Below are 25,532 nucleotides of genomic sequence, written 5' to 3' on the forward strand. Positions count from 1 at the left end.
GATACCAAAAGAGGACTCAGACCTGACACAGATAAAAAATTTACAGACTGATATCCTTACTAAATGTGGACTATAAAATCTTCAATAATAACGAAGAGACTGAAAAGATTTCTAACTGAATTTATACATCCAGATCAAAATGGATTTCTACCAAAGAGACAAATAAAAAATAATGTAAAAGTTATAATGGACATATTGGAATATTATGAAATGCATCCAGGGAAACAATTGGCACTAGTATTTCTAAATGCTCAAAAGGTATTTGATAATGTTTCCTGACAATTTATGACTCAATTAAAAACAATGGACTTAGGACAAATTTTTTAAAATATGATTAAAACAATATATCACAAACAGCAAAAGTGATTGTAAATAGAGATTATACAGAGAATTTTGACATAAGAAAAGGCACAAGACAAGTCCACTATCGCGTTTATTTTTACTTTGGAAGTTTTAAATAGAAATATCAGACAAGACCCAGAAATTAAAGAAATAGAAATAAAAGGTGAAACTTATAAATCGCAAGCATTTGCAGATGACTTGGTATTCATCCTAGACTAGAGGAACCTTTAGAGATGATTCCTAAATTATTGGAAAAGATAGAACAGTTTGGAGAGAGAGCAGGGCTGAAGATAAACAGAAAAAATCAAAGTGATAGTTAAAAATTTTAGACAAAAAAAACCCCAAATGTCAGAAAAAATAGAATTACAAATAGTCAAAAAGGCTAAATGCTTGGGAATATACTTGACAGCAAGATGTTCAATGATAAAAGAAGTTACATATATAATTACTGTATCAAATAAAACTTGAATTGGGAAAATGGAAAAACTTGTAATTGTCTATATTAGGAAGAATTGCTTTCCATGAAAACGAATATATTACCAGAAAAATTGTTTTTATTTCAAACAATATAAAATGATAAAAAATTCTTTGAAGACTTAAATTCTCTACTTTTAAAATTTATTTGGCAAGAAAAGAAAGCTAGAATTAAACTGAAAATGTTACAAGAAGCTAAGAAAAATGGAGGTTTTGGCTTGCCAGAGTGGGTTTTATATTATCAAGCATCAGTACTAACATGGGTAAAAAAATGGATAACTTAGAAATAAAAGGCTGTTGTATTTGGAAGCACATGACTTACAACTCGGTTGGCACACTTTGGTATGGGAAAAACAAAATTCATAAATATTTTCAAAACCACTATATTAGAAATGCATTATTACTAACATGGGAAAAAATAAAACGTAAAATATACTTGAAAATTCCAGGATGGCTTTCAACAATGGAAGCATTTGTATATCCAAATTTAGAAAATATGGACACATAAAGATATTCTAAACTGAAGGGAATTTAAAATTTAAATGAGATGGAAAATCAGGACATTGATCTATCGCGGGCATATTTACAAATGCAAGTGAGATGATAAAATATTAAATTGTATGGATTTTATAAAGAGCAGGCCTTGTTTAATCATATATTAATCTCTGATGAGAAATTAACAAAATTATAAGTTTTTATTGATTTTGAAAATTGAAAATGAACAAGTAAAAACAATTATAATACGGGCAAAGAATTTTGTATACAATATACTTAGAGAGAAAGGGACACGGTGGCTCAGTGGGTTAGGATGCTGAGCTTGTCGATCAGATGGTCGGCAGTTTGGCGGGTCGAATCCTGAGTGCCGCGTAACAGAGTGAGCGCCTGTTACTCGTCCCAGCTTCTGCCAACCTAGCAGTTCGAAAGCACGTAAAAATGTAAGTAGAAAAATAGGGACCACTCTGGTGGGAAGGTAACAGCGTTCTGTGCACCTTTGGCGTCTAGTCATGCCAGCCACGACCATGGAGACGTCCTCGGTCAAGCGCTGGCTCTTCGGCTTTGAAACGGAGATGAGCACCGGCCCCTAGAGTTGGAAATGACTAGCACGCATGTGTGGGGGAAACTTTACCTTTTTATTATTGGAAAAATGAAGAAATACCGCCAGAGGAAGAAATAATTAAAAAATACTAGATTGTGTGGAAATGGACAGACTTACTCTGAAGTTGAAAGAAAAAGAAGAAACAATATTTTCAAACTTGGGACTTATTTTATCAATGGCTGGAGAAAAGAATAAGGGGTTAGGAATTCAATTTGTATTAGTGAATGATAAACTCAGATAGCATGTTTGTTGAATAAGTACTTTTGAACTGTATTAAAAAAATCAATGCAAATTCTCAAAAAAAAAGAAATATGGTTTTATTGCCTATTCTTTCCTTACCGAAAGGATTATTCAGTTCAAGTACGTTTGCCATTATTTTTGGTATTCAAAGGCATTCATTGTCTCGTCTTTGCCAAATTTACACAGTACTTAGAAACCATCTTCCATCTGCACCCTTAAAACAGCAATGCTTTTTTTAATTATGAGCATTTAAAGTACACTGAGGGGCCCAATTAGGTAATTAAATTTAATTGTTCGCTCATTATAAGAATCCACATAAAAGCATCAATGACAGATTACTAATCTCTGCTTGACTCATCCCTTGAAGGAGAAGTTGTTCATTTTCTAGATAATTGAACCAGAGCTGAATGGAAGCATACTGCTTACAATTTAAAACTTCCTATACCTTTATGTATGAAAATAGACACCTGTACAGCCCAGAACCCTAGACAGAAATAAGGGCCATCCTCTGCAAGGCTGGAAACGCTCAAGTTTTGTACACGCCTGCAAATCTAGGCACCGGCCAAACATTTTATAGAAATAATTGATTTCTGGATCTTAAGATGGGAGTTCTTCAAGGCAGACCCAGAACTATATAGGTTCTAGCTGTTCAGCTAGAAGGATGGGAGCTGTGGTTGCAGAAATTTACAGCATTGCCAATTAGAGAAAGTTTCATTTTAACACAAGTGGGATCCGTCGAACTTTGGGGAGCTTGCTAAGGTGGAAAGGCGGGTTGCAAATGTTTCCTCCTCGAAAAAAACCTCTTTTTTTTCTTCCCTACACAAAACTTTGTCTCCCAGCAACTGAGAGGCAGCGTCACTTCCTCCTCCCCCACCCAGCAAGCAGGGCTGGGAGGCCCGGAGCTGCTTCATTCAGGGCCAGCTGTGCTCGCTGGCGGCCGGGGAGGAGAGGAGGCCGTCCGCGAGGGCCACGTGGGGCCGCCGCTGCCTGGGAAACCCCACTGGCCGAGGAGGCTGGGGCGATGCAGCATGGCCGCGGCGGCGCTGACCGAGGCGGTTTCTAGCAGCGGCGGGAGCCTCGACGGCAGCGGGGGCTCCGGCGGCAGCAACAGCAGCAGCCGGCACGAGAAGAGTCTGGGGCTTCTCACTACCAAGTTTGTATCGCTGCTGCAGGAAGCCAAGGACGGCGTGCTCGACCTCAAGGCGGTGAGCGGAGGGCGGGCGAGGGGGAGAGGCTGGAAAGGGAAATAAGGGGGGGTCTGAGAGATCAAATGGGGAAGCCTCGCCTCCCCATGGGGAAATTTATCCTGTCCGGGTGGAGCAGCAGCGTCCTACCTGGGTTCTGCAAGGAAAAAGAGGAGCTCGAGTGGGGGGACTCGTGTTTCCAAAACTGCGGTTTCTTCACTCTTAACAACAAAGGTTCTTTTTTTTTAAAAAAAAAGCAAGCAAGCATGCGTCCTGCATAGTTATCACACCCGTATCACTAAATGCACCAGAAAGAACGTGTTCAGGTTGGGGGTTCTTGGCCACTTTTCTCCATCATGTCTATTTTGTTTTTAAAACAGCCTTGTACAGTAGGTTGGGGAGAAGACTTCCTGATTTACACCTGTATTAACTTGCAATACCCTTTTCTCCTCAAGAGCTCATTTTTTTTCCTAGTCCCTCCTTCCCTTAATCCTATTTCACTTATACAAACAAACCTGAGAGGTTGGTTAGCCTGTGATAAGGTTTCTGGTGAAAAGACATAAAAATACTTTTCTGTAGGCTGAGCAGAGATTTATAGACTGGAGAAAAAGGCCTGAATGTAAATCACCCTTCTCCATGCTGTGTGTGTGGTGAATTAAGATGCTAATGCCACACTTCTCTGAAAGCTTGTGTTCATGTTCAAGATAAACACGGTAAGAGATGCAAGGGTTGTTATACTATTAATTCTCCCTGAGCAAGCTGTGGAACAATGAATGTTCCTTTGTTCCTGAGAAAATTTGCAGGTAGGATTGCAGCCTAAACATTTGTGGCTTTATCAAGAAATAAGTTTGAGTTGAATGCAGCAGAACTTATTTTCAAATTAAAGTTATCCAGTTTCATTTGGTAAATTTATCTATCTTGTGTTAAGGAGTGAAATTAGTTTCACAGGGTAAAAGCCAGGCATCAACTGGCATTGATAAGCTTAGTAAAATCTTGATTACATCCTGTCTAAGGCAGAAGTGAATAATAGAATAATAATTTTATTGTCACTTTGACTGTACACTAATCGGTATACCTTAAAGTGAAATAAGATGTGGTCCCAACCAGCTGCTTTTTAAATCAGGGTTGCTGAAAACTGGCATTCACCGTTTTGAATTGGAGTACTGCGATACTTTCCTAAATAGGTATGTCATAGTTCGAATATAAAGTCCACCCCATCCCAGTTTTCATATAAACCTTGTCCTTTTCTCCAGCCTTAATTTAAGTGTGGGTTTGGCCAACAAAATGTCCATTGTTATTCAAGGGTAGGCTTACACATTTAATGGTAGATCACCTTCACTTGATAGCTTCTCTATGTATTAACCTTTTTTCCATTCAATTGTGCCCAATTCTCAGACTGCTTGAACAAGTTCCATTATTGGCAATGTTTTTCAGAAATAGTTTGCCATTGCCTCCTTCCTAGGGCTGACTGGTGCAATGTTACCCAGTTGGCTTTATGCCCTGGTTTGGACTAGAATATACAATCTCCTGGTTTCTAACCTGATGCTGTAGTCACTAAACCAAATTGAATGTCAGTTTAAACATGATGTAAAACAAGTTGATCAATTTTTAATTAGACAACATGATTTAGATCCAGTGATTTCAGTACAAGTGGACTCTAGTGATATCAACAGAGGTGGGAAAAGTTTAACATGTCCCATTCTACACAAGAAATGTACTAAATTAAGGAGTACCAGGATATATGTATCTATTTTGACAAGGGTAGAATGTTTTGACTAAGTGAATGTGTGAGATGTATTGGATGTTCCTTAAGTTCCATTTTCTTCCCAATAAAAAGTATATATGATTAGATAACATGCACCAGCAATTTGTTTAGATGTGAGTGAACCGTTAACAGGTACCAAGCTGAAACTAGAAGATTGTGAGTTCTAATCCCACATTAGGCATGAAAGCTGGCTGGGTGAGTTTGGCCTAGTAGTCACTCTCTCAATCTATGAATTCAGCCTTGGCCAACAAACTGCTTGGTCAATTCTTGTCACAACCAAAATACTTGGTTGATTAAAAACAAAACAAAACCCCAAAGTGGACCCTCTACTTGAAAGAAAATGTTAAGAAGTTATCATTTTACTAAAATAAAATAAAGCAGTCAACTTTTGAAGGGTAGAGCAGTAAAGGGGGGCAGGCCAAAATATTTTCATTTGTACATATAAAATGTACATGGATAGATGGGCAGATAGTCAGTCAAAGTGTTGACTTCTGGCAAAGGCCAGGACTAGTTGCTGCAATTTTCTAGGCAGGATTTTCAGAAGTGGCTGCCATTATCTTCTTGCTGGGGTTAAGAGAGAATGTCTGGCTTAAAGTTACACAGTTGGCTTTGAGCCTAAAGTACAATGTCTCTTGGTTTCTAGTCTACACCTCTACACCAAACTGACTCTCATTTTATATATGTTGGGTACATTAAACCTACTGGAGTCTAAAATATATCTTTTACTACTTATTTTGGCAAAAAATGAAATATTTATTTATTATTTATTTATTAATTGATTTTATATACCGCCCTATTCCCGAAGGACTCAGGGCGGTTCACAGGGCAAGTTAAAACAATATAAAAAGGAAAGATAAAATAGAATTAAATTAATACTAGCCCACAGGATTAAGACAAAGTTAAAATTTAAATTTAAAATTAATTTAATTTAAAAACCCTCAGTCCAGGCCAGACAGTTCAAACAACCAGGTTTATTATACCATTAATAAAGGAGCAAAACAAAAGATGTCATTAAAATAGTATTAAAATAAAATTTACTTTCCTTTTGGTGAGAAAATTTAGGCAGCCTGATCTTTCAAGGGTTTACATTGGATCCATGCCAATCCAAAAATTACTGGCTTAAATCTTAGGCTGCTAATCACATTGACTGCTACTTGCAGACTGCCTTGCTTTTAGCATAACTCGGAATAAAGTAAGGTATCATGTGGCTTAAGAATATCTCTAATCTCCCTGATAGCAGTTGAGTTATGTGATCTCATTTTTTGCTCATAAGGTACATAATACTCACATGGGATTTAGCTAGTGAAATTCATATTCCTTTAAAATTTAGCAAAATAACAAGTGGAAATCCACAGTAAAATGTACACTTCCATAACAAGTATATTAGGATAGAGTTACCTGTCTTTGCAACAGGGATTTGCAATTTTCCCTTCTTTTCCAGCCTTCTTAGATGAAAATGATCCTGAGTTATTCTCCTGAGTTATTCTCCTGAGTTCCTCTTCAAGAGGGTTCCATCACGTTTTTGACTCTTCCGCTCCCTCTCACCCAGTGGACTCACGCATGGCTAACTCCAAAAGAATTCCTTTCCATGTGGGGACTTCCATAGGCATGTTTTCAAGAGGTCACTTGTATAGGCATTTTGTTTGATTGCCCTTGTTCCACAGGCAGGGAGGGTGGTCCGAGGCCTCTAATTGTACATCTGTCTCCTTGGAAAGTTGTGATTAATATTCCCTAGGAGGCTTGTACAAATGCACTGCAGCTGCCTAATGAGCCTCCCCTTTTGCCCTTCATCTCCATACATAGTTCTTTTTTCTCCCTTCTCTTCCCAGGCTGCTGATACATTGGCTGTCCGGCAAAAAAGGCGGATCTATGACATCACCAATGTTTTGGAAGGGATAGATCTTATTGAAAAAAAGTCAAAAAATAGCATCCAGTGGAAGTAAGAGAAGCAATTTATGTATACTTTTATATGCACGCTGAAAATTTGAAGGATAACTGTCTTCCATTGTGGTGATGAATGCATGACTTTTAAAGGAATTTGAATTTATTTTGTGTATTTTATTTATTAGACTTCCAAGCTGTGCTTTACAGACAAACTCAAGCAGTTTAAAGAGTTTACAATAGAAACCTTTTACTTTATCCTGTAATCTTGAAACCCATAACAATATGTAAATATTCTGACCAATCAGGATAGAAGACTCAACAGTGCAAATTAACCAAAGTCCTATGGGTTTCAGTGATTTTAAACCTTACAAGTTTGAGCATCCACCAGAAGTCACCTCGAAGCATGAGATGGTCAGGAAATAAATTACAGTGATGATTATATCCAAATAAAAATAAATAAGGGAAAGAATCTATAAATAAATATGGAAGAAGTCCTATTTCACCTTTCCACAATGCAAATTGCCTGCCAATAAAGCACATTAAATAGGCATTCCTGATAGACCTTACTATTCAGTTCTCAATAATATCTAGCAGCAATTACGAATTTGTGTATTTTTGGCAGGCATTACACTTCAGATGGTAGGAAACCTCAGCTGAAACAGGACGTGTGTTTTGTGCCAGTGCCCATAAAAAAACTTATTTTTCTTCATTATTAGGGCTTAGGTAATAGAAATTTTTCAGTTTTGGGACACACGCTGAGGGTATAATATATGAAAATAGATAATTTCAAACATTTTTTCTTCCTTAGAATGAAACTTAACATGTTTATATTAAAGAGTCTTCTGTAAAGCAATGTTAAACTCTTTGTCTCCCATGCTAAAATCAGATGAAAACACTATTTTACCATTTTTTCTGTCACTTGAACTAGAAGGGGAACCTGGCAAAACTTTTGTCACTTTCAGGTACAGCTGAACAACTTGAAAGATTGAAAACCTGCTTTTTTCCCCTCTACTTGTCACTTCATAATATCATTATTATTTTTTCTTTAAGAGGTGTAGGGGCTGGTTGTAATACAAAGGAGGTCATCCAGAGACTGAGATATCTTGAAGCAGAAATTGAAGACCTAGAAATAAAAGAAAAGGAACTGGATCAGCAGAAACTGTGGTTACAACAAAGTATCAAAAATGTTAAGGAAGATTCCATCAATAAACAATATCCTTTGATATACAATATAATTTGTTAGAGAGCTTTTTCTGCAGACCGGAGGGGGCGTGGTTTCATCTACTGCCTGCATCCTGCGGATGGGGCTTTGCTTGTTTGCACGGACTGGTTTCTGGAATGCTGTGGCCTTGTACCGGTCCACATACCGGGGGTTGGGGACCCCTGTTCTAGAGATTAGAGATGACATTGGGGCAGAAGACAGAGGAATTGGAATAGGATGCCCCAGTTCACAAGTAGGTTTCTGTTCCTGTTGCATTGCCTGTATATTAATTTCCCACTTGTTGCCTCCCCATCCCAGGTTATGTTAGTCTAGAGCAGTGGTTCTCAACTTTTTCTTCATCATGGACCCCCTTTAAATAATTTTTGTGGCCGCAGACCATGGCCATGGACTCCCAAGACTTAAGATTTAAATCATAATATTTCTTGAAGCCTTCACAGACCCTCTGTAATGACATCATGGGCCCCCAGGGGTCTGCAGACCACAGGTTGCAAACCACTAGTTTAGCAGGTCTGTAGGATATTCACGTTGCATTGAAATTGAATGGTTTGCAGATTTTTCTCCCAGTTATAAAACTACAGAATGGCACATTTGCTTGAGTCCCTTGTTAAAAGGTCATCACTTTTAGTCTGGTGGCTCTCAAAGTCATATTAAAATGAAATAAACCATTATTTTTGAATGATGCAATTTCAGTCCTGGGTGAAAGAAGATTTAAACTATTTTTATACCTCTTTTAAAATCTCATCAACTATAGTTATATAATCAATTTATTTTGAACAATTCCTTGACAAGATCCACTTTTTCATATATCACTCATGAAGACATTTGTGACTGCTTCAGGGGTAAGAGAGAAAAGATTTAAGTCTGCTTTCAAATTATGTTTCCTACCTGAGACAAACAGGCTGTGTGATTAGTATTAATATAGCAGTTGTTTTTCAGAGATTTTACCTCATGAAATCCTCAGGAGCCTTTTATCTAATGACATAGATCTGCTATTCACAGTGCAGTGTGCTATCATTTATACTGTAATATATAATCTGCTCTGTATCCTTAATTCTTTCTCATAGCACAATAGGTTTCTGTCTAAAAATCAGAACAATAGGAAATAGCACCCAGATGGGACAGTAAATAAAACTTGAAGAACACACAGGAAAGTAAAATGGCCACTATAGACTGTCTTCTCCTTAAAGCATGATTTGTGATTTACAGAGCTGTTGTCATGTTTTATTTGCTATGTGCATTAAAACATGGAGTTTCAGATTGAACTGAGATTGAATTGAGATAATTCATATAAAAATATAAACAAATGCATTCAATTAAGATTTGACTGTTTCTCCATAAACAGGAGATACACTACTAGCAATTCAAGCACCTTCTGGTACACAATTAGAAGTTCCTGTACCTCATGTGGTACGTAGAAACCATTTTGATTTCATTGGGGAACAGAGAATTTGTTGAACATTGAACAAAGCATATAATAACTTAAAATTTATCTGTTTTATTTTAGTTTTATAAAGTTTAATACTATTGGTGAGTCTCAGAAATAGTTTTAAAATTGCAGCTTGGTGATGTGATATGGTGGTGAAGATAATGATGATTCCAGTAGAATAGTATTTGTTTTTATTAATCAACTTTAGTTCTGAAGAAGTGATATACGAGTGACTACATGAAGTGATATACGAGTGACTACATTGCACTTAGCTATAAAATGTTAAAATGGTATATCATTGCACTTCCAGAGTCATATGTTTAGCTGGCGGCTCCTTCTGTGATTAGCCACAGAATTCATTGTATTTCTGATGTTTAATGTCTGTGAATTGATCAGCCTGAAACCATGATTTGTAATGATTTGAAGTAGCATGCATTTATTATTCAAAATCACATTAGGATTGACTGTTATTTATCAATCAGAATAGACCCTTGTGATTCAAATAAAATCACAGGATTCAAATAAAAAAATTGGATCATAGAATCTAATAATCAGAAGGGACCAATTAGGTTCTCATGTCCAAACTAATGGTTAGTGGGAGTTCATAAACAACCTAAACAGCTATTGAACCAGAGTTGTTCTCAGGGATGGGGTTGAATGGGTTTGCCTGATGAAAGCAGTATTGTGCCACCCCAATTTAAGTTCCAACCCTTTGCATGTGCATGGTGATGTTGCATGCATGTTTAAAAGGAATAGAGCTTGCAACACAATGATAGGATGTTTCTTTTGTCATTTTGTGAAAGTAGAATGTATGGGTGTCCATATATTAAACACAGAAAACTGCATAGCTTATTTGTCAGTGAAGATTCTCAGTCATCCAGGTAGAGTTGTCTGGAAGTTGAGTCATGGCAACTGAAAAGAAGTCCAGTTGTCATGATTCAACTTGCATGGCTTATTAATCCTCAAAACATTTCATATATGTTTTTTTGTTAAAATAGTGCCAACAAGACAAGTTGCCCAGCCTTGTTATTTATTAGTGCCTGATCAGTGTATTCAGTCTCATTTTGGCACAGGGTTTGCACAATATATTTCTTTTCTAGCTTAATATAAGCATTTCTGTCAGGCATTTTTCTAGTTTTCCTTTCAAAAGAGGTCTTGAGGAAATAGAATAGACTGTGTTCTGTTCTGCTTTGTTTCCTGAATACAATTTTGTTTTGTCTTGATTATTATGTAGCTGCAAATACATGGGAGATGGGGAAGTGAGTTTTATTTCTCATGCATCTCTCTTACACCCATACCTTATTCACCCTTACACATTTAAAAGCAGGACAGATTCATAATGGTAATTGCTGAGGGCTAGTTAAGTTGGAAATAAAATCCTTACTTTTATCTCACTTCTAAGTAGAGATAAATCTAATTTTGTTCTTTTTGTAGTCTAAAAACCTTTAAAACCAATTATTTAATATAAATACTGAATATGAAAAAAAACATTTGAAGGACTGAAAAATTACCGTATCTATTGACAGATTACAGAGTGGGGTTAGTAAGGATGTGATTGATTGATTGGCTGATTATGTGCCATCATATCAGTGCCCATTCTTAGCAATTACCTACATAATTTTTTCTGTGATAACCTGCCCCAAATTTGATCTTCCAAGTCTTCCAATGGAGCACCTATTGCCACTACAACTAAGTCCATCCACTTTACTGCTTGTCATCCTCTTCTCTTTCTTTCCACTTATCCCAGCATTAAAGCCTTCTCCAGAGAGCCAGATTTTCACATAATGTGTCCAGAGTACGATAATTTGAGCTTGGTCATTTGTGCTTGGAATGAAAATTCTGGCTTGATTTGTTCAATGATCTAGTTCTTTGTTTTTCTTAGCTGTCTGGGATAGTTTCAAAAATCTTTGTCCAAAGTTTAATACTTCATACTTTATAAAATGTCAATACTTTTCCTATCCTTTCCTATCCTAAGTCTGACTTTCATATGTAAATATAAAATGCCTTTATTATGAAGAATTTTGCTTGGTGGTGCATTTTACTTGTCTGCAATATTTTACTTCATTAAACTGCTAAATAAGTAAATGTTATGTAAAGATAATTTTATAAAAAGAATGCCAATTCCATGTTGAACAGAAACGAGATGTTAAGTATGTTAGCCAACTGATCCCCTACTATTGCAGTTCAAAACTTTCATTTATAATTTTGAATGGAATCAGTTTTGACTGCCTATTGATTAGTACGTCTGTTTCGATATAAAGCATGTTAAGACTTTCATTTTACCTTACCACTCTCTCTAAAGGGACAAAAGAAATACCAGATCAATCTAAAGAGTAGTCTGGGACCTATCCATGTATTGCTCATTAACAAAGAGTCTAGTTCTTCCAAGCCGGTTGTTTTCCCAGTACCTCCACCAGATGATCTCCTGCAATCTGCAGTTCCACTGACTTCCCCTAAACCAAATGCAGATCTCCAGAGATTACAAGAGCAATCCCTTCCACAGACCCCAGTGACAGATATGCCAACAGGTGGGTATAGAAACTTTTCCCTTTCAGAAATTTGCCCAGAAAGCTTAACATCATTGTTGTTCGGATTTTTTTGTACTGTCTTCTCAAGTGATGTGGTTGTATCATGTATAATTTTTTAGACTAACCTATTAGGTTACTTACAGAGTAGATTTCTGAAATTTATGTTTGTGTCCTATCTAAGTAAATGATTAGGATGATCATCTTAATATATTTATTTAATATATTTGCTAAGGAGAGAATTCTAAACTAAGCTAGTACTATTAGAAAAGATATTTTAATTCCCAGTGCTAGTGAAGCGTGGTGGTTTTACGTGGTTAGGACGCTGGGCTGACAATTGGCAGGCTTGTGTTCAAGACCTAGTTACTGCCATGGGACAGGGTGAGCTCCCATCACTCATTCCAGCTCCTGCTGACCCAGCAGTTCAAAAGCAGATGACTGTGAGTAGATAATAGGTACTACCTTGATGGGCAGCTTAACAGGGACCCCCAACTGGATGATCCCCAGGCAGTGGTGATGTCACCATTCTAATCCTTTCAACCTGGAAATGCTTCAGTGCTGTTGACACAACCGTAGTAGCAATATTCAAAAGTGCTGTCTATTAAAACTGGGCAACACTTTGGATTCAGTTCCAAAAAGCTGCTTCAGATTGCAGCTGCCCAAATATAGCCTCTGTATTTAGCTCTTTAAAATGGGTTTTTCCCAGGATTCTGTGCAAGATACAGCTGCTTTGTAACTGCACGTTCATTTCCCTGCATAGTCCAGAATATCAGATCTAAACCACTGGGAGCTTAACTGTCAAATCATCTACACCAGCAGTCCCCAATCGTTTTGGCATCTGGGACCGGTTCCCTGGAATATAATTTTTCCAATAATCAGAGGGGGGAGAGGGGGGAGTGCGCAACCTAGATCCTGCACATGTGCACTTTTGCTCACCCACCGCTCACCTCCAGTTGTGCGGACCAATTCCTAACAGGCCATGGACCAGTACCATTCTATGGTCCAGGGATTGGAGACCCCTGATGTACACTGTTTTATAATAAAATCATTGAAACCCAAGTACACAACTTATAAGTTGTGCACTTGGGTCTCAATGGTGTTCTCATAAAAAAAGTATTGAGAGTCACCTCAGGCTATAAATCAAAATTCTCTAATCGTGTGAGTGTGAGAATATCTTCATACACAAGGAAGTTTAAGCATGGTAAACTTTAAACATTCTATTTGATCTGCATTGAAATGAAATGAGACTATTCCTAATCACCCATGGCTTTGCGTCCTACCCAAGCTGAGATACTATAGTTTCCAGTTTTAGAATTGGTGACCTTAAACCAGCCTTTCAAATTTGTTTTAAAATTCCAAATTGTTCTGAACAAAATGTGAAAAATAGCTGACTGTTGTTGTCCATCATCACGAAAATGACAAATGGGTCTGTATAAATAAAAAGGTGGTGATACTGAGTATGGTCTCTGCCTTGAATTATTTATAAAACAATAAAGGTGGGAAATAAATAAACTTTTTTGAACTACTAGGTAGTGCAATTAGCTAGCTAGCTACTTATTTATGTACTAACTGATGTGAAAAAAATGTTTCTTGTCTCTTTTATTATGTGTTTTCCTATGCTGATACTGGTAATTAAATGGTGGCACAAATGACAAAAAAAGAACATTTAAACTACACTCCAAATCTTGCAAAAATGCCAAATTAGGTGAGATTTTGGTTTTTGACTGAAATAATATGAGAGCATGCTGAAATCTTGCAGTATTTCATAAAAAAATGGAGGTTGTCGACCTGTGCTCTTCATCAATATTTGTTTATTGCACTGAACTACCATGTTGGATTTTAACTTGAAAAATTTCTATTACTCTAGATATCAATTTACAAGGAAGCCCAGCTTCTGAAACACTGTGTGCTAGTATTCCAGATTCTGAATTGTATGATAGCCTTGTAACCGAAACCACGCCTAGCTCAACAACCCTCCCTTCTTCCTTCCTTCCACTGGATGTCAATAGTATCCTAAAGTCGAACACATTTGACATAGCCAAGATGGATGAACCTGGAGGTAAAGATCATATTACCTTTATTTGATTTTTAATCCTGCCTTTATTATAAATAACTCAAGGTGGCAAGCATACCCAATACTCCTTCCTCCTATTTTCCCCCACAACAACAGCCCTGTGAAATAGGTTGTGGTGAACGAGAGTGACTAACCCAGAATACCCAGCGAGCTTTCAAGCCTAAAGTTGGACTAGAACTCTGTCTCCTAGTCTGGTGCCTTAACCATAAATCAAACTAAATCTAATCATTTAATGTTAATTGGCGATATCCAGAAATCCAAAACTTGAATGAATTACACTTTTCTTGTTTAGTAAAAATGCTTAGCTGCTTTATTTTAAAAAATTTAGAAGTCTTATAATTTATTTTACTTTCTGGGGTCAAGCCTTTTCATCTGTACCTATTTTACAATTACTGCATATGGTACTGAGCCACAAGTCCATGTGTGACTACACATAGAATATAGCCAATTTCTTGCATCTTCAGTGCAATATATTATATCTGAGGGATAATTTTTACTGCCAATATGTGCTTGACCAGCTTTTCCTTGATGACACCACAGAGATTCTCATATTGGCTAACAGCTATTGTAGTGGTCCAGATAGATTACACAAATGCTTGCCCTCATCCTGGGAGCAATAAAATGAAGAACTTCTGTTTCAACATCCTGCTTTCTGCTTCTCTCCAAATCTTTACTTACGCTTTATAGATAAATCTTTGGAAAGGGAAGTACAGAGAAAAAGGAAGATTGTGGCTAAGAATGAGACCTCCCTAGTTTTGGTTAGCCCTGTATCTAAGCAGATATAGCATGAAGAGAATGCAGTATTCTAAATAATCTTTAATACTCATTTGTTGGAATCAGTATTAACTATATCACTTGCATATGTTTTGCCCACAATTTTTGAAAACATTAGGTTATAAGGATTGCCAATATCCCCATTTTTGATTAAGTACTTCTCAAACTGTGCGCATTATGAAAATGTTTTAAAGCCGTTTTTTTATTGTCTCCTAGTTGATCCTTCTAGTTGGTGGCCAAGGCCTTAGTTTTGCTCTTCATAATGGCCATGTGGTTAGTGTTTTTTTAATCCTGATCCTTGTAACTTGTGATCACAGTATTGGGCGTGGGACAGCTTTGTGTTCATTTCACCAAGGGTAGCTTACATGAAGTATTTAAAGTCCAAAATAAGCTTTGAAGAAATTAATTGAAGCTAGATTTCCTGGGTACTGTATTTTACTAAAAACAGATCATAATCTTATGAATTTCATTCATTAACTAAATTCGTAATATCACATATGCTGAGGCAGGTTATCTTTTTCAGAGTGAAAAATGCTTTGTGGGAGTTTGAAGGTTAATAAGTTTAATAAAATATGTGTTAGATTTGTCAGGCTCAACATACTATTTCATGTTTTCACTTTTTGGCATTACAGTAGAAATTAGGGGAGGTTAAATGAGATGTTCTGATTTTGTTTTTGTTTGCCATTTCTGCATATGCCTAGTTGTGAATTTTCCTTTGTCAACAGGTGTAATTAACTGTGATATCATTGATGAACTGATGTCCTCCGATGGTAAGTTTCCTATATTATAAAATCTGATTTAAAATTACACAAGTTTGCACAAGTATTAGTTCATGATTCCATTTTTGGATGGATGTGCATCAGTAAAAATCAATTTCATTCTTATGGTGTAAAAGATTTGGGCACTAAATTTTCCACCTCACTTTGTTGTTGTTGTTAGTTGCGAAGTCGTGTCCGACCCATCGCGACCCTATGGACAATGTTCCTCCAGGCCTTCCTGTCCTCTACCATCTTCTGGAGTGCATTTAAGCTCACGCCTACTGCTTCAGTGACTCCATCCAGCCACCTCATTCTCTGTCGTCCCCTTCTTCTATTGCCCTCAATCTTTCCCAGCATTAGGCTCTTCTCCAGTGAGTCCTTCCTCCTCATTAGGTGGCCAAAGTATTTGAGTTTTAGCTTCAGGATCTGGCCTTCTAAAGAGCAGTCAGGGTTGATCTCCTCTTCCACCTCACTAGTGGCATCTATATTTATTACTTCAATTAAAAACAATGCAATAGTGACATTTGCTAGGAAGCACCTATAGTCCAACCAACCTGTAGTAGCCATTAACAGAATGCTAATTAGTAGAACACTTCTCAGCGGTAAATTTAGAAACACTACAGAAGCACTACGCTGAAGGTCGTTTGCAGCCATTCTGCCTAGAACCAACAGGAATCCATGAAGACTTGTTATCTCTTTTGAAACAACCTCAGCAGGTTCCTGTTGGAGCAAACCCCTGGTCCCATCTAGATCCAGCAGTTTTTTCTCAGTCACCAATTAATGGTAAATGGAAGCCCAGCAGAAGGCTTTCAGAGGCAATCATACTTCATGACTTTCGTGAATTAGCCCCCTTTTTTTTGATGCCAGCTAGGCTGTAGCCAGCACATCTTATGACAGAAAACCATTTATCACTTTGACAGGACATCCATTGCATTGAACTGGAGTACCACTTGCATGTTGAGTATGTGTGACTAAAGTAACATGAGCAAAAGAATACCAGTGAATGTTATTTTTTTAAATACCAAACTCTGTTTTGGAGGAGAGTGAAAATGAAAACAGCTATTACTTTAATATAGTTGATCAAAATCTATGCCAAAATTTTCATTTTGCCCAAATTTAAACAGTAATTCCATATTTTGGGGCAAACTAAACGGATTTACTAACCTCTGGCATTCCTTCATACAGGGTAATTCAGTTCAGTATTAAAATACATATTTTTGTTTCTTTTCCTATTATTTTTCCACTCATTATATAAAATTTTGAATTAGTCAGAAGTTTATTCTGTCTACAGCAAAGAAATATAATTATATTTAATGTGCAAAATCCTTTTATCTTACATTTTTAATAAGTCCTGACAGAAACTTTACCAATAACATTAGACAGTAGAGATTTAAGTTTTTAAATCACAATTTCACTTTAAATTATAATTCAGCTAATAAGTGTAGACCAATGTCTCAAAACCAGCTCTCTGTTGATAAATAATTTGGCTCCTAGTTATGCAGACTAAAAGATTGAAAATTTTCTTTGTTTTAACATCTTGGAATATTTCCTCAGTTGCTTGAATACTGCCACTTTGGGGAGGATTAGTTTCCCAATTCATTATATAAAATCCAGGTATTCCTTCCAACATTATTTTATTCACTTAGGTAAATAGATTTCCAGTGTTGAAAGCTATGCCTTACATTCTGTATCTGGGACAAAAAAAAGACAAAGGAAAACCATTTTTACAATAAAGATACCCAAATCCCATTCTTACTATTACTTCAAAGATTATGTATAAAAATCACATTTTAAAATGATACAAGTAAAAACATGAAAAAACAGCCAAGAATTCTTTAATGCTTTGTATTACCTATGGGTGTTATGTACCTTGCACACAATGAAACTTTTGGTTGGAAGTTACTATGAAGTATCTAGAGAAATAAGCCTTTGGAGGCCACGCCAAACTTCAGCCTCATCCTTTACTTTTTTATGTTACTTAAATTCTGCCTATAGATAATATCGGCTTAATAATTTAGCATATCTATTTCACTAAATACTTGGAAGTACTAAACTGCATTGTGAAGTACTTATTTGCTGTGAAAAATCATTTGTTTTGTTTGAATTTAAAATTAAAAAACTAGAACTGAAACAACTCAATAGCAGTATTTATTCATCACAGAAAATTTGTGAACTATAAAAAATATCTATTATTTTTAAGAAAAGGAAAAGATATACAAAAAGAAAGCAAGGGGAAAAATCATTTGATAGTAGAATAAAATACAAGTGATAAACATCTTACACTAGTTTTCTTTAAGCATATTATTCCATAAGAATTTAATGTTTTTCTACCACTGACATTCCCATTGTTTATCGATCATTACATCTGCATTCTGCATACAGAATGTTGAATTCAACTTGTTTGGTTTCTGAATCGTTTATCACCATTTATAAATAAGGCAAATTCTCTGAATTTTGTGTTAAGGTTTATTAAGTCTGTGAACTGTTTCTAAATACATTAGCTTGATAGAAAGGCATATGAAATATACCAGAAGCTAGTGGCATAAGATCCTCCAAATTCTTTAATAGGAGTAAGATTCGTATTTTAAAACCTAGAACTAGATAAGGAACTATGTTGTATTAGTGGTGCTGGGACCAGAAAGGAGAATGGGAATAATCCACTTGCATTCACACATATTAGTGAATCAATGTAATGATACGTACTGTGCTTGAATATTAACCAAGCATAACTTAAGATACTGTCTTACAGTTTTTCCTCTGCTACGACTGTCTCCAACACCTGGAGATGACTACAACTTCAACCTGGATGATAATGAAGGAGTCTGTGATCTCTTCGATGTTCAGATCTTGAACTACTAGATTTGATGCAACCAGATTTCCTTATCTACCTCTAACTATGTAATACAGTAGATGCAATTTTATAATTCAAGTATTTAAAATAATGAACGCAAAACTCCATGATTGACCAATGCTGGACATACATTTTTTAAAAAATGGTTATTGTGAACAGTTTCTAAATGTAATGAAATGCAGAGTTGATACTCAAAGAACTGTTAGTATCTCAGTGCAGTTACTCACAGGCCTATTGTTTCATTTTTTTTAGGCAGCAGAATTCATAATTCTATGCTTCCATTAAAGCTAGCAAATCTGGTCTCTTAGGAACTCCCTATAATCATTCTGAAATTTTGGCCATATGTTTCAAACTTCCACTGCCATTTGTAAAGTAAAGGACAGTTTCTTAGGATATATTCTCTCCCAATTACCTGGGGTGAACCCCAAAAACATTCTCTGGAGTGCCTTCTTTATTAGCACTTTAAATGTCTTTTTTCCTTTATTTCTCACATTCCTAGATTAAGGAAAGCACTATTTGTAGTTCATATTAAAGAACACCAATACTTGTATATTAACAAGATTTTTTTAAAATAAAAACTATACAAAGATTACTTGTGACATACCAAAAGATGTAATTTTCACATTGATATATTGTTTTGTGCTACAACTGAGAAAGTAAGTTAGCAGCAGCGTCCACATTAGCCGGTTTGTCTTCCTGAGACATTGGAATCTGAAGAAGGGAAACATATACAGCTTGAAATGTTCTGAGGGCTAAAGATTTCATCAGCTAATATGGGCTTTTCTTAGTGATACAGTCGTCAAAACATTTACTTAAGATATTTCAGAAGAAGTAACCAATGCTGCTTCTGCTCAGAAATGCACGCTGTCATTTTTAAAAAATATCCTCTAGTCTGTCTTCATTGGGTTGGGTGGGGAGACATTACAGTTTGCAGAAACATGTTTCAAAATAAGACTGTGTGAATACCATAAGAACAGCACCAGATAATCTTTGCAGTTGGGAAATCTGTTTATCAATCTCAGGGTTAGAGAATATTTCAGGATGCTTTCCTCCTGCCTAAGTAATAATTGAGATAACTTGCTTCTGAGGTGTAATATACACATTTTAGCAAGGATATGGAGAAAACCATAGCGACAAGATGCCCTGACCCTCTGCAGTATATCATGACCTCAAATAGGATTGGTCGGATTTCCATCTTCTGGAAATTAGAAAGCTCAAAAACTACTGTACAAAGTGCTCCCCTATCCACTTGACTCTCAGACATAGGGTCAGGAAGAGTGTGAGGATTCACAGAATCTCTCCAAAAGGTAAGAGAATGTATTTGCCTTTGTTTGCAAAAACATTTTACTCTTGGGGGGAAAAACATGAAGGCAAAAAACATCAATCCTCTTTGCCACTTTTGCTGTGTTGACTATTTTTTATCGGAAAGGATCAGTAATGTGTTTAAACAACCAACCTTTGGTTAGATCATTCCCCCCAAAAAGTTACAAGGATCAGAATTTGTTTCCATATGAACAAAGTCTTACCTGAAGTTTCTTTGACGAATCTGTTGGAACAGCTTTGGACAACTGTTTAACATTTTTCTGTATTTCTGTAAATACCTTATCTATCTTGTGGACTTTTTCATCATTCACAATATTTATCTTTTGAGAAAAAAGAAACAATTTGGTCTTTTTTTATATCGAGGCAAAACTAAAGCACAAAAGTACAACAACTTAATGAATCTGTTTAATTTTTATTAACTTACAATAAATAGTAAATGTTTTGGACAAAAAGAAGCAAATCAAGATAAGCATTCCATAAAGTTTTTCAGTAGTTTTCTTTAGCAGAAACAGTTAAATATTTGATCTTTAAAATCTAGGGTCCTAAGTAGTGAAAGGAATTAATAAATCAAATCCATAATACTTTTGCTACATGTGTGTGACCAATGAAATCCAAATTACTGCATTCCCAAGTTGCATGGGTATATCTTGACTTCTGATAAACCGACTCCATAATTGCTCTTTTAAACATTAGCTGGGGCTGGGACTTTGAATATCAGTTGTGGGGAAACTGATCAGTTTTAGGAACTGGTTGATTTTTAGGAAAGACTGTCTTATTGACCAATTAAACTTGTATTAATTGCCAATATGAAAGAGAAGCAATTTGAGGAAACATCATTTACGAAAGGCTTAACAGAATGGAGGAAAAACAGGATTGTACTTGCTGATCGTAATCCTGACTTCAGTCCATTCAATAAAAAATGTCTATATGTCGAGACATTTTAGCACAATTATCTTTCATAATGGGAATTCCCAGTTGCATATACCAAACATATGTATAACTTGTATCTTCCCAACATACTTTCTCTAGTCCTCTCAACTGCTAAAATCCGATTTTCTACCATTTGGAATTTGGAAACAGGCAAGTCCTAAACTATAAAGATTACAATTAAGAAGTTATCAAAAAACCTTAAACATGATAAATTTAACTGCCAAGATTCTTTAATCCTGTCCTGTAGTGATGTTACTTGTAAAATAAATCCTGTTAGATCCATTCAAAATGCTCACAGTATTTAGCTGAACATTCTATGCTGATAGTTGCTAAGCAAAGCAGAACATGTTTATTAGCACATTCTTGCTTGGGTTCCCTAGGACTGGTGAGAAATATACTGTATTTGGCAATAGAAATAATAAATAGCGGTCTTTGTGAGTTTGGCCTCTTTCTCTTGGCATTCATAACTATACTTTGGTAATGAATTCATTATTTAAATATGCAAGCAAAGTTATTTCTACCTACCTTGTAATTCCCACCAGTGAACAACCTTGAGTTAATCCCCTATTCTAGTACTTGGAGGTGCAAAGTGTCACCTTTTATCCAAGATCTCTTCAAGCATTTCTGTCATGTCTCCCTTTGCATTTTTTCTAAATTAAAATTGCCAAGCTATAATACTTCATTTTCTATGGTGCTACACCTATTGGTCTTTTAGGCTGCTAATTCTGTAGGTTCTCTGCGTGTTCTCCAACTCTGTGATATTTTTTTAAGAAATGTGACAAGAACACAGCAAAATTTTTCAAATACTGATTGAATTGGATAGCCTTATAAATTGCATAAATAAATGTAGCATAGTTTTGTATACAATTGTTGGCAATGCAATTTCTATTTGTTTGGCTAAGAAATCCCAACACAAAAATGTGTTTTTCCCACCTATCATATCGGGTTCAACATCATAGCAACCTTATAAATCACACACAAAGTTCCAGTCTAGAAAAAGCATGGAGAATATATTTTATTCACTTTTGGAGCATTCCCATAGCTTAAGTGTTCTTGATGCATGGGATTTAAATTGTCAGAATTCCTATAAAAAACATCCCACCAAGGAAAGTGACTTTATATAAACATAGACCTGAGAGCACAGCTTGTGTAGCTAGATAACCAAAGTCTTATGGTTGTACAACTCAACAATTTAACATGTACAGTGCAGGCACAGATTTTTTAAAAGTATCACAATCATCTACATACCTTTTTTAGGTTGGTTGCCACTGGTTTTGCTTTACTTTTAGCCTTTAGTATTTTCTTATTGGCTATATGGAATACATTGGCCTGTTTCAGTCCTTTTACCTTATTCTTGCCCATGACCTAAAATAAGTAAATACTTTAAAATTTTGAAATAATTAGTCAAAGACTCAAGTTAATGATTTAAATAACACCTACTTCACTAGTTGGAAAATTATTATTTCTTGTATATTCATTACTGAATGAATTATTGAATGATGCATTTTCAGAAGGAAACTTTTTCCATCATTTGCTGCTGTGATAAACTTTTTTATTACAAATATATTATTTACTGTGCCTATTTCTGCATGATGAGGCTCCTTTTTTCTAGCTCCAGGCAATGTGCTAGATCTTTTGGCATCTTTAATAATAATGCTGATATTGACTTTATTCACTAACTTAATTAAAGAGACTTCCTAAATTAATTAATTGTAGGAAAATTAAAACCTGCAGAAAAGAAAAGAGATGGGCTACATGGGCAGAGCATTCTATAACGTTGATACCATCACACCTTTTAAGAAAACAATAAAGCCATTTGGGCACATGACTTACATTCCCCTGTATTCATGGCATCTTTCCCAATGACTAGTTAAACAGGGAAGTCATTTCTGTTGACTTTCCATCCACCACAGGGGTATGTGTGTGTGTGTGGGAGTTTAAAGTCCCTCCACTGGGGACTTTAAAAAGTAATCAGCGTATCAGAATCAGCATATCGCAAGTAGAGTGGTTAGGGCTTATCAATCCCTACCCTTCTTTGCTTCTTGTTTATCCCTTCTGTGGCCGTGGGAAGGGCACAAATGTTTAAAAATAATATAGACATGGGAATATACAGAATACAGTAATCTCATTTCTGCAAAGCTGCTCTACTTTGCTGCCAAGAGATGGCAAAGTTAACCTAGAAACTTATCAACTTTCTAGATAATACAGAGGTGACCGGAAAAGGTAACTTACTCTTCCTGCGGACTGGCTTTAGTAACAGCGCTGGGGCGACTCACAAGTATGGAGTGAATTAAGGGCCTGGGTGAAATGAGAGACAAACAGGCCATAACATACAATATACAGATTCCCCAAGGGTTGGAAGGCACATTTGCCAAGAGTTGACACCCCCCCTCCAAACTAAATGTCATTGAACAGGTCTATTTATTTGTTTATATAGCTGCTCATATTTATTTTAAACGTGTTAACCAATAAAACAGTATAAAACAATATAAAACAAGGGACCTTGGAGGTCTTCTAGTCCAACCCCCTACTCAGGCAGGAAACCCAATACCATTTCTGACAAATGGTTGTCCAATCTCTTCTTAAAAACCTCCAGTGTTAGGGCACTCACAACTTCTGGAGGCAAGTCGTTCTACTGATTAATTGTTCCAATTGTATAAAAAGCAGCTGCAATGAAAATAAAAAAATGGCGCCACAGCCACACTTCTTTAGTGCCCCCTCATTCACAACCCACTCTGGCCTCTACCTATTCCGTCGCCTGGGGGAAGAGCCAGGTTTTAAGGGCCCTTCGGAAGGACAAAAGATCTCGGGGGAAGAGGCTGGCCCGATTTAGACCTTAGCACAGGGGTCTTCAAACCTGGCCCTTTTATGACTTGTGGACTTCAACTCCCAGAATTCCTCAGCCAGGCATGCAGGCTGAAGAATTCTGGGAGTTGAAGTTTATAAGTCATAAAAGGGCCAAGTTCGAAGACCCCTGCCTTAGCATCTTCTCGGAAGTCAACCAATGCCGCACCGTTGCCATAAAACGGAATTTACGATCTAGCAAACTTACTTTTTATTCTGTCTGAGAAGAAGGGGAGCTGCAGGCGAGCGCCTCAAGAAAAACCCAAGCGGGGGACAATATCCAAATCGCCGCCCCCCTAGACTTCAGCTCTTCTTCGTAACGGCGTGCACAAACCCCAAGACGCCATCCGGAAGCCGGTCCACGTGGATGCGAAGCTCCTCCTCTTCGGACTCGGCCAAGAGCTGCTGCGCAACCGCGTCCGTCATTGGAGCGCGACGGAATTGTTCTCCTCTCGCCCCCGTCCATCCCCAGCCCGGGTTTGAACCGCTTCAGGGTGCCCTTGTCGCCCTTCGGTTGCGGGAGAGGAAAGCGCGGGTGTTACTGGAGCAGCTGCCATCCGTATCCATTTGGGCTCACAGGCGCTTCGTTTTGAATAGGTCCAGCTGGTACATGTAGTCCTCGACTTACAACAGTTCACTTAGTGACCGTTCGAAGTTATAGAACATGTACAACATTCTTCAGCAATCTCTTGTGCCCACCACTAACTTTCACATGTGTGTATTTTTGTAAGGTAGTGATCAACTTTATGACCTTTCTGTGAGTTCTCTATGAGCATATGATTAATTATTGTGGAATAGGTCACCAATCTTATTTGTGACTAACCATAATCTAGTATTGACTTAAAATGAGATATCTTCCTGCAAAGCTCACATTATTACTAACTTTTTGATGAAGATATAGCATGGTAATTGAACTTATATCTGTTGTATGAATATGAATCATGCTACTTTAATATAGAATTGACAAGCTATTCTTGTCAAAAGATATGCTTGACAAACAGCAGCAAATTGAATAAGGACTATATGCAGTAATACTTTGGTAATCTCAGTACAGTACTTGTTTTGAATAAGATGGCTTTAAAATTTATATTGAGATTGCAAGATCAATAAAGGAGAATATTTGTAGCTCAAGGTTGAAATGAGGGTTTTTTGGTGCTCGCTAAGCTTGGTTGTTTTCTTGCAGATGTTTCATTACCCAAACTAGGTAACACCATTAGTGTTGGCACTAACAGCAATATTAACAGCAAACTGAAGATGGCGATGCATACATAAGTTACCATTCGTAGGGCTTGTTAGATCAGACCAACTTCCATGTTGTCCCTCATTGTTTTACATGTAGAAACCAGCTATCACCCCACAAATAGGGCAGTAAGACATTCAGTTTTCCCCACTGCTGCCTTTCAAGTGGGAAAAGGACTGGAATTCCATTGCATTCTGCCATAAATGAAAATGCAATTTAGTTATAATAGTCTGAGTCAAGATGTGCTGTGGAATCAGCTGATAAAAGAATATTTAGACTGCAGACAAGGAATGTCACATTTAAATCTTATCAAAATTTTGCAAAGAAACATGTTCTCTCATTCCTTATCACATTAAATTCTATTGGATTTAGAAAAGTTGGAAATGTATTTTTAAAAAGTATCCAAAAAGCTGTGATGTGTCCTCTGTCCTCAGTCTGCTTTGTCATCTTGGTCTTATGAACAAATACCTCAATGTGACTTTGAATTTAGTTTATTTTTCAGCCAGAATAAGATACAGATTGTGCTTTTAAATTTAGAATTTAACATTTAGGATTTTTAGATGTGTGATATTGCTCTTAC

At 36.6% G+C, this 25,532-nt stretch overlaps 2 protein-coding genes across 3 annotated transcripts; one reads left to right on the forward strand and one right to left on the reverse strand.

Annotated features, from left to right (window-relative positions):
* The first annotated feature begins 3,081 nt into the window (after positions 1 to 3,081).
* E2F5 (E2F transcription factor 5) lies at positions 3,082 to 19,201 on the forward strand. 2 transcript variants are annotated; one of them, XM_081323006.1, is made up of 9 exons: positions 3,082 to 3,357; positions 6,931 to 7,040; positions 8,036 to 8,197; positions 9,003 to 9,046; positions 9,550 to 9,614; positions 11,936 to 12,161; positions 14,026 to 14,217; positions 15,732 to 15,776; positions 18,514 to 19,201. In XM_081323006.1, the coding sequence occupies exons 1-9, from the start codon at positions 3,181 to 3,183 to the stop codon at positions 18,621 to 18,623; spliced, it is 1,131 nt and encodes a 376-aa protein (XP_081179132.1). In that variant the 5' UTR covers positions 3,082 to 3,180; the 3' UTR covers positions 18,624 to 19,201. The 2 variants fall into 2 exon arrangements, with proteins under 2 accessions (XP_081179132.1, XP_081179133.1); XM_081323007.1 differs by lacking the exons at positions 15,732 to 15,776; positions 18,514 to 19,201 and adding an exon at positions 15,223 to 15,272.
* On the reverse strand, positions 15,703 to 24,279 carry RBIS (ribosomal biogenesis factor). Its single transcript, XM_081323008.1, has 7 exons — positions 23,921 to 24,279; positions 23,101 to 23,166; positions 22,117 to 22,233; positions 20,142 to 20,258; positions 19,220 to 19,326; positions 16,233 to 17,455; positions 15,703 to 15,923 (listed from the first exon to the last, which is right to left on the reverse strand). Exons 3-5 carry the CDS (start codon positions 22,228 to 22,230, stop codon positions 19,258 to 19,260), a joined length of 300 nt encoding a protein of 99 aa, XP_081179134.1. The 5' UTR covers positions 22,231 to 22,233; positions 23,101 to 23,166; positions 23,921 to 24,279; the 3' UTR covers positions 15,703 to 15,923; positions 16,233 to 17,455; positions 19,220 to 19,257.
* Between the last annotated feature and the right edge of the window lie 1,253 nt (positions 24,280 to 25,532).

Source organism: Vipera berus (genome assembly GCF_964194415.1).
Source record: "Vipera berus genome assembly, chromosome: 3".
In the NCBI taxonomy this organism is placed as follows: domain Eukaryota; kingdom Metazoa; phylum Chordata; class Lepidosauria; order Squamata; family Viperidae; genus Vipera; species Vipera berus.